Below are 17339 nucleotides of genomic sequence, written 5' to 3'. Positions count from 1 at the left end.
GAGATGACGGTCCGCCAATGATGTCACAGGGTAGTCCACCAGGCGGTGGGTAAAGTCAGAACCACCACCATAAGCGTGGCTGACTGCCCCCCCCCCCCCCCCCCCCCCGCACAACACCCCTGCCATTATCAGAATGGTAGGATTTAATGCCTGCACTAGGACTGTTTTAATGTGCTAGAAGAAAACCAAGAAGGATCTGAATGAGGCACTAAGAAAAGCCGCGGCACTTTATCCCTCTGTTAGAGCTCATTTCACAGCGTCTCGCTAGATGTTAATGACGTGCGCAGGAAGCTATCTGCAGGAAAAACTGCCCAGCACATGCCGAAGACTTTTATACCTCATTAAAATGTGGAGCGCGGCCGGTTTCCATCTCAGCATCGACTCTTTCCTCGCCACGCACTGCGTACTTCATCCTCCGCCGGTCAGGGGGTTCGTTCGCACCTAATGAGGTGATCTGAGCTGGTCAACGCAGGCTCAAGGCAAGGACATTACAAATATTACCGCTGTGTTCTGACCTCAACCCGATAGAACACCTATGGGATGAATAAGAGCGGAGACTACGAGCCAGGCCTTCTCATCCAACATCAAGGCCTGACCTCACAAATGCGCTTCTGGAAGAATGGTCAAACATTCCCATAGACACACTCCTAAACCTTGTGGACGGCCTTCCCAGAAGAGCTGAAGCTGTTAAAGCTGCAAAGGGTGGGCCAACTCAATATTGAACCCTACGGACTAAGACTGGGATGCCATTAAATTTCATGTGTGTGTGTAAAGGCAGGCGTCCCAATACTTTTGACAATATAGTGTATATATGAACACATTTGGATTCAATGGAGATTTGTTTGATGTAAACACAGTATATATTTTTTTACATTAGATGGATTAAACGTACTATACTATATAACATTTTTCTCTTTCAAGATTTTTTCGCTGGCACGTGAGAAATAGTACAAAGGAACTACAATCAAAGGGGACATCGCTGAAGTTGCCTGGTCTACATTGGACTTGGGAAAGTTAGAAATGCTTTGGAAGGACATTTTTTGGACTGTGACTTTAAGAGTATATCAAGTCTGATAATAGTGAAAGCTGACTGAGTTTTTTATAGACAGACAGATAGATAGACAGGCAGAGAGACAGGCAGAGAGACAGGTAGGCAAACAGGCAGGAAGACAGGCAGGCAAACAGGGAAAAAACAGACAGTCAGACAGGGAAAAAAACAGAGTCAGACAGGGGAATAGACAGATAAAAAAGCAAGAATATAGACAGTCAGATAGGCACAAAAGCAAGCAAGAGGACAAATAGATAGAAAGGAAGACAGACAAAAATATAGACAGGCAGATAGGAAGGCAGACCTACCTCAGTCAGGTGAGGGTTGGGGTTGAAGCCGCACTGGTTGCACACCTCGTTGTGACATTGGGTGCAGGTGTTGAAGTTTGGCTGATTGGGGGACGAGGTGAGATCTGTGGTGTTGCATATAGGGCAGGCAGTGCTGCTGGGTAACGGAGCGATTTGCGGCACAGAGTAGGGAGAGGTGGGGGTGGTGCCCCTGTCCGGAGAAGCTGAAGGGGACCTCCCTGTCCAGTGGCCCTTGTTGTCCACCTGCAGGGTCCTCCGGGAGACGTCGGACGCCGTGTGGGATGGCGACGCATGGCTTCTCGGTTCCTTTGTGCTCTCGGGGGTGCTTGAAGGCGCATGTCGGAAGGTCTGCGGACCCGAGGTCTGTGTGGCCAGACGTCCGGAGTTCTCCAGCCTGCCGGGGGCGCTGAAACATGAAGAAGAATAGTCAGTCATGACACTGTTCATCTCAGGGAACCTTCACTGTTACTGCTAAGCACATGGAGGAAACGCACAGAAAACACGCATATTCTCTGGACTGAGTGGAAGGAGGGTAACACCACTTTTCAGAGTCTGCAATTCTGCATGTTACTACCCTGCCTCATACCCTGAGCCCCTGCCTCCTGTAAGCCCACCTACATGCCACACGCCAAGCAGACCCTCCCACTGCGAGCCTGATTTCATAATTCAAGCAGATTTCAGGTAAGTGCATTGGTTGGCTTGAAAATTATTTTTAAACGTTGCTTGTGTACATTCCACCGTGGACCTGAGAAGCCAAGCAATGATTCTGGCATTTTCTCATTGGAAATATTTCCAGCAGTGAGATGGGGAGAGAGACGTTTCCTGTCCTGATAACAGATATATTGTCTGGGAGGCTGCAGTGCAGGTGCGCTGCTCTTATCAGAGGAGTCCAGGCTGCGAGTTCCCAGAGATCAATATGATCTCTCAATGTTACTTTATTACAAGGTGTCAATCCCGCAAAATCTATAACTTCTTAGAGTTCCATCATGAAAAATGGGAGGAAAACATGTCAGGAAGAGGAGGCAGGCAGGGCAGGAAAAGGAGGCAGGCAGGGCAGAAGGACGGAGCAGACAGGGCAGGAAGAGGAGGAATGCAGGGCAGGAAGAGGAGGCGGACATAGCAGGAAAGGGAGGCAGGCAGGCAGGGCAGGAGGGAGCAGACAGGGCAGGAAGAGGGGAAGGCAGTAAAGGAAGAGGAGGCAGGCAGGGCAGAAGGAGGAGGCAAAAACAGGGCAGGAAAATGAAGCATGCAGGTTAGGAAGAGGGAGCATTCAAGGCAGTAAAAGGGGCAAGCGGGACAGGAAGAGGAGGCAAGCAGGCAGGGCAGGAAGAATAGGCAGTCAGGGTGCAGACAGGGAAGGAAGAGCAGACATCCAGGGCAGAAAGAGAGAACAGCCAGGCAGCACAGAAATAGGGAGCAGGAAGAAATAGTAGGGATAGAGGGGGAGGCAAGACAGAAAAAAAGGTGTCAGGAGGGCGGCAAGAGGAGGCAGGCATTGTGCAGGAAAGGCGGGAAGATGTGGCAAGTAGGACAGGAAGAGGGGCAGGAAGAGAGAGTAGGGAGAGAGGGCAGGAAGGGGAGGTAGGCACGGTGCAGGCAGGGCGGGAAAGAGGTGGCAAGCAGGACAGGAAGAGAGAGTAGGGAGAGAGGGCAGGCAGGGCAGGAAGAGTGAAGCAGGCAGGAAGAGGGGCATGCGGGGTAGGTAGAGGAAGCAGATGAGTAGGGAGGAGGGCAGCAGAGCAGAAGGGGAGGCAGGCAGGGCAGGAAGAGGAGACAGGCAGAGCAGGAAAAGGAGACAGGCAGAGCAGGAAGCAGCAAATGAGCCCTCCAATCTTAAACCTGACAGAATGTATTTTAAACTGAGATAACCTTCTATATTCAAAGAATGAACTTCCATGAGAAGGCTTTCAATATGTGAGCTTCCCTCTGCACAGAAGGATCAGATCTCACCCAGCCCTCAGCACAGAAGGATCAGACCTCACCCAGCCCTCAACACAGAAGGATCATACCTCACCTAGCCATCAACACAGAAGGATCAGACCTAACCCAGCCCTCAACACAGAAGGATCATACCTCACCTAGCCCTCAACACAGAAGGATCAGACCTAATCCAGCCCTCTGCACAGAAAGGTCAGATTTCCCCCAGGTACAGCATCAGCACAGAAGGCTCAGACAAAACCCAACCCTCTGTACAGAAGACTCAGACAAAACCCAACCCTCTGTACAGAAGGCTCAGACAAACCCAACCCTCTGTACGGAAGGCTCAGACTAAACCCAACAAACCCCCCATGCAGAAGGGTCAGATTTCACACAGATACAGCATCAGTACAGAAGGCTCAAACATCACTAAACCTCCAGTAGGGAGGACTCAGACCTCACCCAGCCCTCAGCACAAAGGGCTCAGACCGTACCCAACCCACTGTACAGAAGTATCAAATTTCACCCAGATACAGTATGAGCACAGAAGGCTTAGATCTCACACAGCCCCAGTATAGAAGGTCCAGACCTCACCTAGCCCTCAGTACATTAGGCTCAGACTTTGCCAAATCCTCAGCACAGATGGCTCAAACCTCACCCAGATAGCAGAACAGAAGGCTCATACCTCAACACAGAGAGCTGAAAGCTCAAGCAAAGAAGACTCAAATCTCACATAGCCATCAGCGTAGAATACTGAAACCTTACCCAACCCCCAACACAGAAGGTTCGGACCTTATCCAGCTCTCAGCACTAATTGCTCTGACATTACCCAGACCTCAGCAAGAATGCTAAAATCTCATACAGCCCTCAGCACAGAAGGTTCAGACCTCACCCAGCCCTCAGCACAGAGACCTCACCCAGCCCTCAACACATAAGATTCAGACCTCACCCAGCCCTCAGCACAGAAGGATCAGACCTCACCCAGCCCTCAGCAGAGAAATATCAGACCTCACCCAGCCCTCAGCACAGAAGGTTCAGACCTCACCCAGCCCTCAGCACAGAAGGATCAGACCTCACCCAGCCCTCAGCAGCAAAGATTCAGACCTCACCTAGCCCTCAACACCGAAGATTCAGACCTCGCCCAGCCCTCAGCAACGAAGATTCAGACCTCGCCCGGCTCTCAGCACAGAAGATTTAGACCTCGCTTAGCCCTCAGCACAGAAGATTTAGACCTCACCCAGCCCTCAGCACAGAAGGTTCAGACCTCACCCAGCCCTCAGCACAGAAGGATCAGACCTCACCCAGCCCTCAGCAGCAAAGATTCAGACCTCACCTAGCCCTCAGCACCAAAGATTCAGACCTCACCCAGCCCTCAGCGCCGAAGATTCAGACCTCGCCCAGCCCTCAGCACCGAAGATTCAGACCTCGCCCGACTCTCAGCACCGAAGAATCAGACCTCGCCCAGCCCTCAGCACAGAAGATTCAGACCTCGCCCGACTCTCAGCACCGAAGAATCAGACCTCGCCCAGCCCTCAGCACAGAAGATTCAGACCTCGCCCAGCCCTCAGTACTGAAGATTCAGACCTCGCCCAGCCTCAGCACCGAAGATTCAGACCTCGCCCAGCCCTCAGCACAGAAGATTCAGACCTCGCCCAGCCCTCAGCACAGAAGATTCAGACCTCAACCAGCCCTCAGCACAGAAGGATCAGACCTCACCCAGCCCTCAGCACAGAAGATTCAGACCTCACCCAGCCCTCAGCACAGAAGATTCAGACCTCACCCAGCCCTCAGCACAGAAGATTCAGACCTCACCCAGCCCTCAGCACAGAAGATTCAGACCTCACCCAGCCCTCAGCACAGAAGAGTCAGACCTCGCCCAGCCCTCAGCACAGAAGATTCAGACCTCACCCAGCCCTCAGAAACAAAGATTCAGACCTCGCCCAGCCCTTAGCACAGAAGGTTCAGACCTCACCCAGCCCTAAGCACAGAAGGATCAGACCTCACCCAGCCCTCAGCACCAAAGATTCAGACCTCACCTAGCCCTCAGCACCGAAGATTCAGACCTCGCCCAGCCCTCAGCACAGAAGATTCAGACCTCGCCTGGCTCTCAGCACAGAAGATTCAGACCTCGCCCGACTCTCAGCACCGAAGATTCAGACCTCGCCCAGCCCTCAGTACCGAAGATTCAGACCTCGCCCAGCCCTCAGCACAGAAGATTCAGACCTCACCCAGCCCTCAGCACAGAAGGATCAGACCTTACCTAGCCCTCAGCACCGAAGAGTCAGACCTCACCCAGCCCTCAGCACAGAAGATTCAGACCTCGCCCAGCCCTCAGCACAGAAGATTCAGACCTCGCCCAGCCCTCAGCACAGAAGATTCAGACCTCATCCAGTACTCAGCACAGAAGATTCAGACCTCACCCAGCCCTCAGCACAGAAGGATCAGACCTCACCCAGCCCTCAGCACAAAAGATTCAGACCTCACCCAGCCCTCAGCACAGAGGATTCAGACCTCACCCAGCCCTCAGCACAGAAAGATCAGACCTCACCCAGCCCTCAGCATAGAAAGATCAGACCTCACCCAGCCCTCAGCAAAGAAAGATCAGACCTCACCCAGCCCTCAGCGCCGAAGATTCAGACCTCGCCCAGCCCTCAGCACCGAAGATTCAGACCTCGCCCGACTCTCAGCACCGAAGAATCAGACCTCGCCCAGCCCTCAGCACAGAAGATTCAGACCTCGCCCGACTCTCAGCACCGAAGAATCAGACCTCGCCCAGCCCTCAGCACAGAAGATTCAGACCTCGCCCAGCCCTCAGTACTGAAGATTCAGACCTCGCCCAGCCTCAGCACCGAAGATTCAGACCTCGCCCAGCCCTCAGCACAGAAGATTCAGACCTCGCCCAGCCCTCTGCACAGAAGATTCAGACCTCAACCAGCCCTCAGCACAGAAGGATCAGACCTCACCCAGCCCTCAGCACAGAAGATTCAGACCTCACCCAGCCCTCAGCACAGAAGATTCAGACCTCACCCAGCCCTCAGCACAGAAGATTCAGACCTCACCCAGCCCTCAGCACAGAAGAGTCAGACCTCGCCCAGCCCTCAGCACAGAAGATTCAGACCTCACCCAGCCCTCAGAAACAAAGATTCAGACCTCGCCCAGCCCTTAGCACAGAAGGTTCAGACCTCACCCAGCCCTCAGCACAGAAGGATCAGACCTCACCCAGCCCTCAGCACCAAAGATTCAGACCTCACCTAGCCCTCAGCACCGAAGATTCAGACCTCGCCCAGCCCTCAGCACAGAAGATTAAGACCTCGCCTGGCTCTCAGCACAGAAGATTCAGACCTCGCCCGACTCTCAGCACCGAAGATTCAGACCTCGCCCAGCCCTCAGTACCGAAGATTCAGACCTCGCCCAGCCCTCAGCACAGAAGATTCAGACCTCACCCAGCCCTCAGCACAGAAGGATCAGACCTTACCTAGCCCTCAGCACCGAAGAGTCAGACCTCACCCAGCCCTCAGCACAGAAGATTCAGACCTCGCCCAGCCCTCAGCACAGAAGATTCAGACCTCGCCCAGCCCTCAGCACAGAAGATTCAGACCTCATCCAGTACTCAGCACAGAAGATTCAGACCTCACCCAGCCCTCAGCACAAAAGATTCAGACCTCACCCAGCCCTCAGCACAGAAGGATCAGATCTCACCCAGCCCTCAGCACAGAAGGATCAGACCTCACCCAGCCCTCAGCACAAAAGATTCAGACCTCACCCAGCCCTCAGCACAGAGGATTCAGACCTCACCCAGCCCTCAGCACAGAAAGATCAGACCTCACCCAGCCCTCAGCATAGAAAGATCAGACCTCACCCAGCCCTCAGCAAAGAAAGATCAGACCTCAGCACAGAAAGATCAGACCTCACCCAGCCCTCAGCACTGAAGATTCAGACCTCACCCAGCCCTCAGCACAGAAGATTCAGACCTCACGCAGCCCTCAGCACTGAAGATTCAGACCTCGCCCAGCCATCAGCATAGAGATTTTAGACCTCACCCAGCCCTCAGTACCGAAGAATTAGACCTCGCCCAGCCCTCAGCACAGAAGAAGATTCAGACCTCGCCCAGCCCTCAGCACAGAAGATTCAGACCTCACCCAGCCCTCAGCACAGAAGATTCAGACCTCACCCAGCCCTCAGCACAGAAAGATCAGACCTCACCCAGCCCTCAGCACAGAAAGATCAGACCTCACCCAGCCCTCAGCACAGAAAGATCAGCCCTCAGCACAAAAGATTCAGACCTCACCCAGCCCTCAGCACAGAAGATTTAGACCTCACCCAGCCCTCAGCATAGAAGGATCAGACCTCACCCAGCCCTCAGCATAGAAGGATCAGACCTCACCCAGCCCTCAGCACAGAAGATTTAGACCTCACCCAGCCCTCAGCACTGAAGATTCAGACCTCACCCAGCCCTCAGCACAGAAGATTCAGACCTCACCCAGCCCTCAGCACAGAAGATTCAGACCTCGCCCAGCCCTCAGCACAGAGGATTTAGACCTCACCCAGCCCTCAGCACCAAAGATTCAGACCTCGCCCAGCCCTCAGCACAGAAGATTTAGACCTCACCCAGCCCTCAGCACTGAAGATTCAGACCTCGCCCAGCCCTCAGCACAGAGGATTTAGACCTCGCCCAGCCCTCAGCACAGAGGATTTAGACCTCACCCAGCCCTCAGCACCGAAGATTCAGACCTCGCCCAGCCCTCAGCACAGAAGATTCAGACCTCACCCAACCCTCAGTATAGAAGGCTCAGATCTCACCCAGGTATCAGCACAGAAGGCTTAGACCTCACACAGCCCTCAGTATAGAAGGCTTGGACCTCACACAGCCCTCAGTATAGAAAGCTCAGACCTCACACAGCCCTCAGTATAGAAGGCTCAGATCTCAACCAGGTATCAGCACAGAAGGCTTAGACCTCACACAGCCTCAGTATATAAGGCTCAGACCTCATACAGCCCTCAGTATAGAAGGCTCAGACCTCACACAGCCCTCAGTATAGAAGGCTCAGATCTCACACAGCCTTAAGAATAGAAGGCTCAGACCTCACACAGCCCTCAGTATAGAAGGCTCAGACCTCACACAGCCCTCAGAATAGAAGGCTCAGACCTCGCCCGGCCCTCAGCACCGAAGAGTCAGACCTCACCCAGCCATCAACACCGAAGATTTAGACCTCGCCCGGCTCTCAGCACCAAAGATTCAGACCTCGCCCAGCCCTTAGCACAGAAGATTCAGACCTCGCCCAGCCCTCAGCACCGAAGATTCAGACCTCGCCCGGCTCTCAGCACCGAAGATTCAGACCTCGCCCAGCCCTCAGCACCGAAGATTCAGACCTCACCCAGCCCTCAGCACAGAAGGATCAGACCTCGCCCAGCCCTCAGCACCGAAGATTCCGACCTCGCCCAGCCCTCAGTACCGAAGATTGAGACCTCGCCCAGCCCTCAGCACAGAAGATTCAGACCTCACCCAGCCCTCAGCACAGAAGGATCAGACCTCGCCCAGCCCTCAGCACCGAAGATTCAGACCTCGCCCGGCTCTCAGCACCGAAGATTCAGACCTCGCCCAGCCCTCAGCACCGAAGATTCAGACCTCGCCCAACTGTCAGCACTGAAGATTCAGACCTCGCCCAGCCCTCAGCACAGAAAATTCAGACCTCGCCCGACTCTCAGCACCGAAGATTCAGACCTCGCCCAGCCTCAGCACCGAAGATTGAGACCTCGCCCAGCCCTCAGCACAGAAGATTCAGACCTCACCCAGCCCTCAGCACAGAAGGATCAGACCTCACCTAGCCCTCAGCACCGAAGATTTAGACCTCGCCCGGCTCTCAGCATCAAAGATTCAGACCTCGCCCAGCCCTCAGCACAGAAGATTTAGACCTCGCCCAGCCCTCAGCACAGAAGATTCAGACCTCATCCAGTACTCAGCACAGAAGATTCAGACCTCACCCAGCCCTCAGCACAGAAGGATCAGACCTCACCCAGCCCTCAGCATAGAAGGATCAGACCTCACCCAGCCCTCAGCACAGAAGATTTAGACCTCACCCAGCCCTCAGCACTGAAGATTCAGACCTCACCCAGCCCTCAGCACAGAAGATTCAGACCTCACCCAGCCCTCAGCACAGAAGATTCAGACCTCGCCCAGCCCTCAGCACAGAGGATTTAGACCTCACCCAGCCCTCAGCACCAAAGATTCAGACCTCGCCCAGCCCTCAGCACAGAAGATTTAGACCTCACCCAGCCCTCAGCACTGAAGGATCAGACCTTACCCAGCCTTCAGCACTGAAGATTCAGACCTCACCCAGCCCTCAGCACAGAAAGATCAGACCTCACCCAGCCCTCAGCACAGAAAGATCAGACCTCACCCAGCCCTCAGCAAAGAAAGATCAGACCTCAGCACAGAAAGATCAAAACTCACCCCAGCCCTCAGCACTGAAGATTCAGACCTCACCCAGCCCTCAGCACAGAAGATTCAGACCTCGCCCAGCCCTCAGCACTGAAGATTCAGACCTCACCCAGCCCTCAGCACTGAAGATTCAGACCTCGCCCAGCCCTCAGCACAGAGGATTTAGACCTCACCCAGCCCTCAGCACCGAAGATTCAGACCTCGCCCAGCCCTCAGCACAGAAGTTTCAGACCTCACCCAGCCCTCAGTACAGAAGATTCAGACCTCACCCAGTCCCCAGCACAGAAGGATCAGACCTCACCCAGCCCTCAGCACAGAAAGATCAGACCTCACCCAGCCCTCAGCACAGAAAGATCAGCCCTCAGCACAAAAGATTCAGACCTCACCCAGCCCTCAGCACAGAGGATTCAGACCTCACCCAGCCCTCAGCACAGAAAGATCAGACCTCACCCAGCCCTCAGCATAGAAAGATCAGACCTCACCCAGCCCTCAGCAAAGAAAGATCAGACCTCAGCACAGAAAGATCAGACCTCACCCAGCCCTCAGCACTGAAGATTCAGACCTCACCCAGCCCTCAGCACAGAAGATTCAGACCTCACGCAGCCCTCAGCACTGAAGATTCAGACCTCGCCCAGCCATCAGCATAGAGATTTTAGACCTCACCCAGCCCTCAGTACCGAAGAATTAGACCTCGCCCAGCCCTCAGCACAGAAGAAGATTCAGACCTCGCCCAGCCCTCAGCACAGAAGATTCAGACCTCACCCAGCCCTCAGCACAGAAGATTCAGACCTCACCCAGCCCTCAGCACAGAAAGATCAGACCTCACCCAGCCCTCAGCACAGAAAGATCAGACCTCACCCAGCCCTCAGCACAGAAAGATCAGCCCTCAGCACAAAAGATTCAGACCTCACCCAGCCCTCAGCACAGAAGATTTAGACCTCACCCAGCCCTCAGCACCAAAGATTCAGACCTTGCCCAGCCCTCAGCACAGAAGATTTAGACCTCACCCAGCCCTCAGCACTGAAGATTCAGACCTCGCCCAGCCCTCAGCACAGAGGATTTAGACCTCGCCCAGCCCTCAGCACAGAGGATTTAGACCTCACCCAGCCCTCAGCACCGAAGATTCAGACCTCGCCCAGCCCTCAGCACAGAAGATTCAGACCTCACCCAACCCTCAGTATAGAAGGCTCAGATCTCACCCAGGTATCAGCACAGAAGGCTTAGACCTCACACAGCCCTCAGTATAGAAGGCTTGGACCTCACACAGCCCTCAGTATAGAAAGCTCAGACCTCACACAGCCCTCAGTATAGAAGGCTCAGATCTCAACCAGGTATCAGCACAGAAGGCTTAGACCTCACACAGCCTCAGTATATAAGGCTCAGACCTCATACAGCCCTCAGTATAGAAGGCTCAGACCTCACACAGCCCTCAGTATAGAAGGCTCAGACCTCACACAGCCCTCAGTATAGAAGGCTCAGACCTCACACAGCCCTCAGAATAGAAGGCTCAGACCTCGCCCGGCCCTCAGCACCGAAGAGTCAGACCTCACCCAGCTATCAGCACCGAAGATTTAGACCTCGCCCGGCTCTCAGCACCAAAGATTCAGACCTCGCCCAGCCCTTAGCACAGAAGATTCAGACCTCGCCCAGCCCTCAGCACCGAAGATTCAGACCTCGCCCGGCTCTCAGCACCGAAGATTCAGACCTCGCCCAGCCCTCAGCACCGAAGATTCAGACCTCACCCAGCCCTCAGCACAGAAGGATCAGACCTCGCCCAGCCCTCAGCACCGAAGATTCCGACCTCGCCCAGCCCTCAGTACCGAAGATTGAGACCTCGCCCAGCCCTCAGCACAGAAGATTCAGACCTCACCCAGCCCTCAGCACAGAAGGATCAGACCTCGCCCAGCCCTCAGCACCGAAGATTCAGACCTCACCCGCCTCTCAGCACCGAAGATTCAGACCTCGCCCAGCCCTCAGCACCGAAGATTCAGACCTCGCCCAACTGTCAGCACTGAAGATTCAGACCTCGCCCAGCCCTCAGCACAGAAAATTCAGACCTCGCCCGACTCTCAGCACCGAAGATTCAGACCTCGCCCAGCCTCAGCACCGAAGATTGAGACCTCGCCCAGCCCTCAGCACAGAAGATTCAGACCTCACCCAGCCCTCAGCACAGAAGGATCAGACCTCACCTAGCCCTCAGCACCGAAGATTTAGACCTCGCCCGGCTCTCAGCATCAAAGATTCAGACCTCGCCCAGCCCTCAGCACAGAAGATTTAGACCTCGCCCAGCCCTCAGCACAGAAGATTCAGACCTCATCCAGTACTCAGCACAGAAGATTCAGACCTCACCCAGCCCTCAGCACAGAAGGATCAGACCTCACCCAGCCCTCAGCATAGAAGGATCAGACCTCACCCAGCCCTCAGCACAGAAGATTTAGACCTCACCCAGCCCTCAGCACTGAAGATTCAGACCTCACCCAGCCCTCAGCACAGAAGATTCAGACCTCACCCAGCCCTCAGCACAGAAGATTCAGACCTCTCCCAGCCCTCAGCACAGAGGATTTAGACCTCACCCAGCCCTCAGCACCAAAGATTCAGACCTCGCCCAGCCCTCAGCACAGAAGATTTAGACCTCACCCAGCCCTCAGCACTGAAGGATCAGACCTTACCCAGCCCTCAGCACTGAAGATTCAGACCTCACCCAGCCCTCAGCACAGAAAGATCAGACCTCACCCAGCCCTCAGCACAGAAAGATCAGACCTCACCCAGCCCTCAGCAAAGAAAGATCAGACCTCAGCACAGAAAGATCAAAACTCACCCAGCCCTCAGCACTGAAGATTCAGACCTCACCCAGCCCTCAGCACAGAAGATTCAGACCTCGCCCAGCCCTCAGCACTGAAGATTCAGACCTCACCCAGCCCTCAGCACTGAAGATTCAGACCTCGCCCAGCCCTCAGCACAGAGGATTTAGACCTCACCCAGCCCTCAGCACCGAAGATTCAGACCTCGCCCAGCCCTCAGCACAGAAGTTTCAGACCTCACCCAGCCCTCAGTACAGAAGATTCAGACCTCACCCAGTCCTCAGCACAGAAGGATCAGACCTCACCCAGCCCTCAGCACAGAAAGATCAGACCTCACCCAGCCCTCAGCACAGAAAGATCAGCCCTCAGCACAAAAGATTCAGACCTCGCCCAGCCCTCAGCACAGAAGATTTAGACCTCACCCAGCCCTCAGCATAGAAGGATCAGACCTTACCCAGCCCTCAGCATAGAAGGATCAGACCTCACCCAGCCCTCAGCACAGAAGATTTAGACCTCACCCAGCCCTCAACACTGAAGATTCAGACCTCACCCAGCCCTCAGCACAGAAGATTCACACCTCGCCCAGCCCTCAGCACAGAAGATTTAGACCTCACCCAGCCCTCAGCACAGAGGATTTAGACCTCACCCAGCCCTCAGCACCGAAGATTCAGACCTCACCCAGCCCTCAGCACAGAAGATTTAGACCTCACCCAGCCCTCAGCACTGAAGATTCAGACCTCGCCCAGCCCTCAGCACAGAGGATTTAGACCTCACCCAGCCCTCAGCCCCGAAGATTCAGACCTCGCCCAGCCCTCAGCACAGAAGATTCAGACCTCGCCCAGCCCTCAGCACTGAAGATTCAGACCTCGCCCAGCCCTCAGCACAGAAGATTCAGACCTCGCCCAGCCCTCAGTATAGAAGGCTCAGATCTCACCCAGGTATTAGCACAGAAGGCTTAGACCTCACACAGCCCTCAGTATAGAAGGCTTGGACCTCACACAGCCCTCAGTATAGAAGGCTCAGACCTCACACAGCCCTCAGTATAGAAGGCTCAGATCTCAACCAGGTATCAGCACAGAAGGCTTAGACCTCACACAGCCTCAGTATAGAAGGCTCAGACCTCACACAGCCCTCAGTATAGAAGGCTCAGACCTCACACAGCCTCAGTATAGAAGGCTCAGACCTCGCACAGCCCTCAGTATAGAAGGCTCAGACCTCACACAGCCCTCAGTATAGAAGGCTCAGACCTCACACAGCCCTCAGTATAGAAGGCTCAGACCTCACACAGCCCTCAGTATAGAAGGCTCAGACCTGACACAGCCCTCAGTATAGAAGGCTCAGATCTCACACAGCCCTCAGAATATAAGGCTCAGACCTCACACAGCCCTCAGTATAGAAGGCTCAGACCTCACACAGCCCTCAGTATAGAAGGCTCAGACCTCACACAGCCCTCAGAATAGAAGGCTCAGACCTCACACAGCCCTCAGTATAGAAGGCTCAGACCTCACACAGCCCTCAGTATAGAAGGCTCAGATCTCACACAGCCCTCAGAATAGAAGGCTCAGACCTCACACAGCCCTCAGTATAGAAGGCTCAGATCTCACACAGCCCTCAGAATAGAAGGCTCAGACCTTACACAGCCCTCTTTACTGGAAATTAAAGAGCCGAAGGCTGTAAATTACAAACTGCTGCTCTGAAGGTGGAAAGAATGCAGCTCTTTTTTGAGGAGATTTTATAATAACCAGGTGTTTATGAGGGGACTATCTGAAGGATTATGGAGTTTACATATCACACCATGTCCATTCTGGGAACATTGGCCATCCTCCACCCTCTGCTGAAAAGCGCAATATGCTAAATGCAATGTTTAGGAAGATACACAGTAAACCTATTGCTGGCACCAGCAGCCAAGAGTGTCCATAAATATGTGACAAGAGCCGAGTGCATTCCCATAATTGGATGGAGCTCCAAGTGCTGCGTAGTGATTTACAGACATTAATGGAGGACGGGACCAAATCCGTCTCCTGTCACTGAGCGCAGCTCCGCACCTCATCATTGATAGGAAACACTGGCCAGAGGGAGTTCGCCTGATCGCAGGTCTATATCAATATTAAGTATACACAGTGCCTGTTAGTGCTCAAGGCAAAAGTCTGTCCCCTCTCAACCATATTTTCCATAAGCATATACATTTCCCTACAAATTTCTTACTCTGTCATCAGTCCCCATTATATGGACCAGTGGTCTCCAAGCTGCGCTTTGCTTGCCTTTATTTGGCTCTTGGGGCACTATTCTATCCACTGAAACCACTACTGAATTCCTGTCACTGACACCAACAACAGGGTACTATTCCTCCCACTGACACCATGAAAAGGGTGCAATTCCTCCCACTGACACCAACGATGGGGCACAGATCCTTCCATTGACACCGATGGGGCACAATTCCTTTCATTGATACCAATGATGGGGCACTATTCCTCCCACTGACACCAACACTGAGGCACAATTCCTTCCACTGAAACAAATAATGGGGCATAATTTCTTCCATTGACACCAACGAAGGGGCTTAATTCCTTCCATTGACACCAACGATGGGGCATAATTTCTTTCATTGATACTAATAATGGGCCACCATTCCTCTCACTGACACCAACAATGGGGCACTATTCTTCCCACTGACACCAACGATGGGGCACAATTCCTTCCATTCACACCAACTTTGGGGCATATATCCTTTCATTGACACCAATGGTGGGGCATATATCCTTTTATTGACACCAACGGTGGGGCATAATTCCTTTCATTGATACTAATAATGGGCCACCATTCCTCCCACTGACACCAACAATGGGGCACAATTCCTTCCATCCACATCAACGTTGGGGCATATATCCTTTCATTGACACCAACGATGGGGCATCATTTCTTTCATTGATGCCAACGATGGGCCACTATTCCTTCCACTGACACCAACAATAGGGCACTATTCCTCCCGCTGACACCAACAATAGGACACAATTCCTCCCGCTGATACCAACGATGGGGCAGAATTCTTGCCATTGACACCAACAATGGGGCACTCTTTCTCCCACTGACACCAATAAAAGGACACAATTCCTCCCACTAATACCAAAGATGAGGCATTGTTTGCTCCCACTGGTCGCAAGGACATTTTCTATTCCCACTGGCCCTAGTCCAGCCCCACTAAAGTCTGAAGGACAGTAAACTGGCCCTTTGTTTAGAAAGTTTGGAGAACCCCCCTGCTATGGACTATGATAGATACATAAATTCACCAACGTTTTGCATTTTCCTACGTGTGGTAAGGCCATGGGTCAGGATGGCGGCCAGCTGGCATAGACTGGGCTTTCCCAGCAGTGGCAGACAAAAGATATAAGCATACCATTTGTGTTGTCTTCCAACCCAACTGGCAACCATTGATACAAGTGCTAGGCTACCACACTCCTGGGACCCAGGTTACTGCCTTAAGCTGGACGTAGACAGCTCAGTGAAGGACAAGATGTCCCTGATTTTGAGCACTGCTTGTGGTTATTGGACCATTTGTACACTACAGGACAAGGAGTCTTCTACTGACTATGAGCTGTGAACTGCTCTAGCAGCATAGAGTACAGGTCCCCTATTTCCATAAACGGATAAAGTGCAGCAATGACACCATACTGTTTAGCACAGTGCTAGCGGAACCTCCATTTCCTATGATAATGAGTTTCATCATATGTGTCTGGAATCTCCCAACACTCAGAAGAAGTGAAGTCATCGGAGGGATCTGACTGAGAATAGAAGCACAGACGTAGATCATATCCTCAGGTGTATAGAAATCCTCTGTATCCCATGGCAGCCAATCACAGGTCAGTTTTCCTCTGACAGCACTGAGGTTCCAGCCATAATGGCACACGGCGCACGACTCCCATAATTCTACAAATACACAAAGGAAACTCCGAATATAATATAAGGCCTGGAGAGTCCGACAGCTATTATGCCTTTCTATCGCTGTCTATAGAAGCCTGTATTCTCCAGCTCTTCAAAGAGAACCTGTCATCAACAAAAAGAGCACATGGAAATTTGTCAGCCGAGTCTGTCTATGTTTGAGAATGGCGGTAATTTATTTTTATGTACTTATATAGCACCATCAATTTACACAGTGCTTTAGATACACTCACCGGCCACTTTATTAGGTACACCTGTTCAATTGTTTGTAATACAAATTGCTAATCAGCCAATCGCATGGCAGCAACTCAATGCATTAAGGCATCTAGACGTGGTGAAGGCGACTTGTTGAATTTCAAACTGAGCATCTGAATGGGGAAGAAAGGGGACTCGAGTGACTTTGAACGTGGCATGGTTGTTGGTGCCAGACGGGCCGTCTGAGTATTTCTGGGATTTTTACGCACAACCATCTCTCGGGTTTACAGAGAATGGTCCGAAAAAGAGAAAATATGCAGTTGCGTGGATGAAAATGCCTTGTTGAGGTCAGAGGAGAATGGGCAGACTGGTTCCAGATGATAGAAAGGCAACAATAACTCAAATAACCACTCGTTACACCCAAGGTATGCAGAATACCATCTCTGAACGCACAACACATTCAACCTTGAAGCAGATGGGTTACAGCAGCAGAAGACCACACCGGGTGCCACTCTTGTCAGCTAAGAACAGGAAACTGAGGCTACAATTCACACAGATCACCAAAATTGGACAATAGAAGATTGGAAAAACGTTGCCTGGTCTGATGAGTCTCGAATTTAGCTGCGACATTCTGATGGTCGGGTCAGAATTTGGCGTAAACAACATGAAAGCATGGATCCATCCTGCCTTGTATC

The 17339-nt window shown here is 52.9% G+C and overlaps 1 protein-coding gene across 1 annotated transcript in view; it reads right to left on the bottom strand.

Annotated features, from left to right (window-relative positions):
• BSN (bassoon presynaptic cytomatrix protein) overlaps positions 1-17339 on the bottom strand; it is a 192308-nt gene that overhangs the window by 141747 nt on the left and 33222 nt on the right. Inside the window, exon 2 of the mRNA XM_073591704.1 lies at positions 1357-1762. Coding sequence (XP_073447805.1) covers positions 1357-1762 — 406 coding nt within the window. The remainder of the gene's footprint in view (positions 1-1356; positions 1763-17339) is intronic.

The sequence above is a fragment of the Aquarana catesbeiana genome, linkage group LG07, assembly GCF_042186555.1.
Source record: "Aquarana catesbeiana isolate 2022-GZ linkage group LG07, ASM4218655v1, whole genome shotgun sequence".
Lineage (NCBI taxonomy): Eukaryota > Metazoa > Chordata > Amphibia > Anura > Ranidae > Aquarana > Aquarana catesbeiana.
The sequence above is the reverse complement of the archived record's forward strand: the minus strand, read 5'-3'. Positions and strand labels throughout refer to the sequence as shown.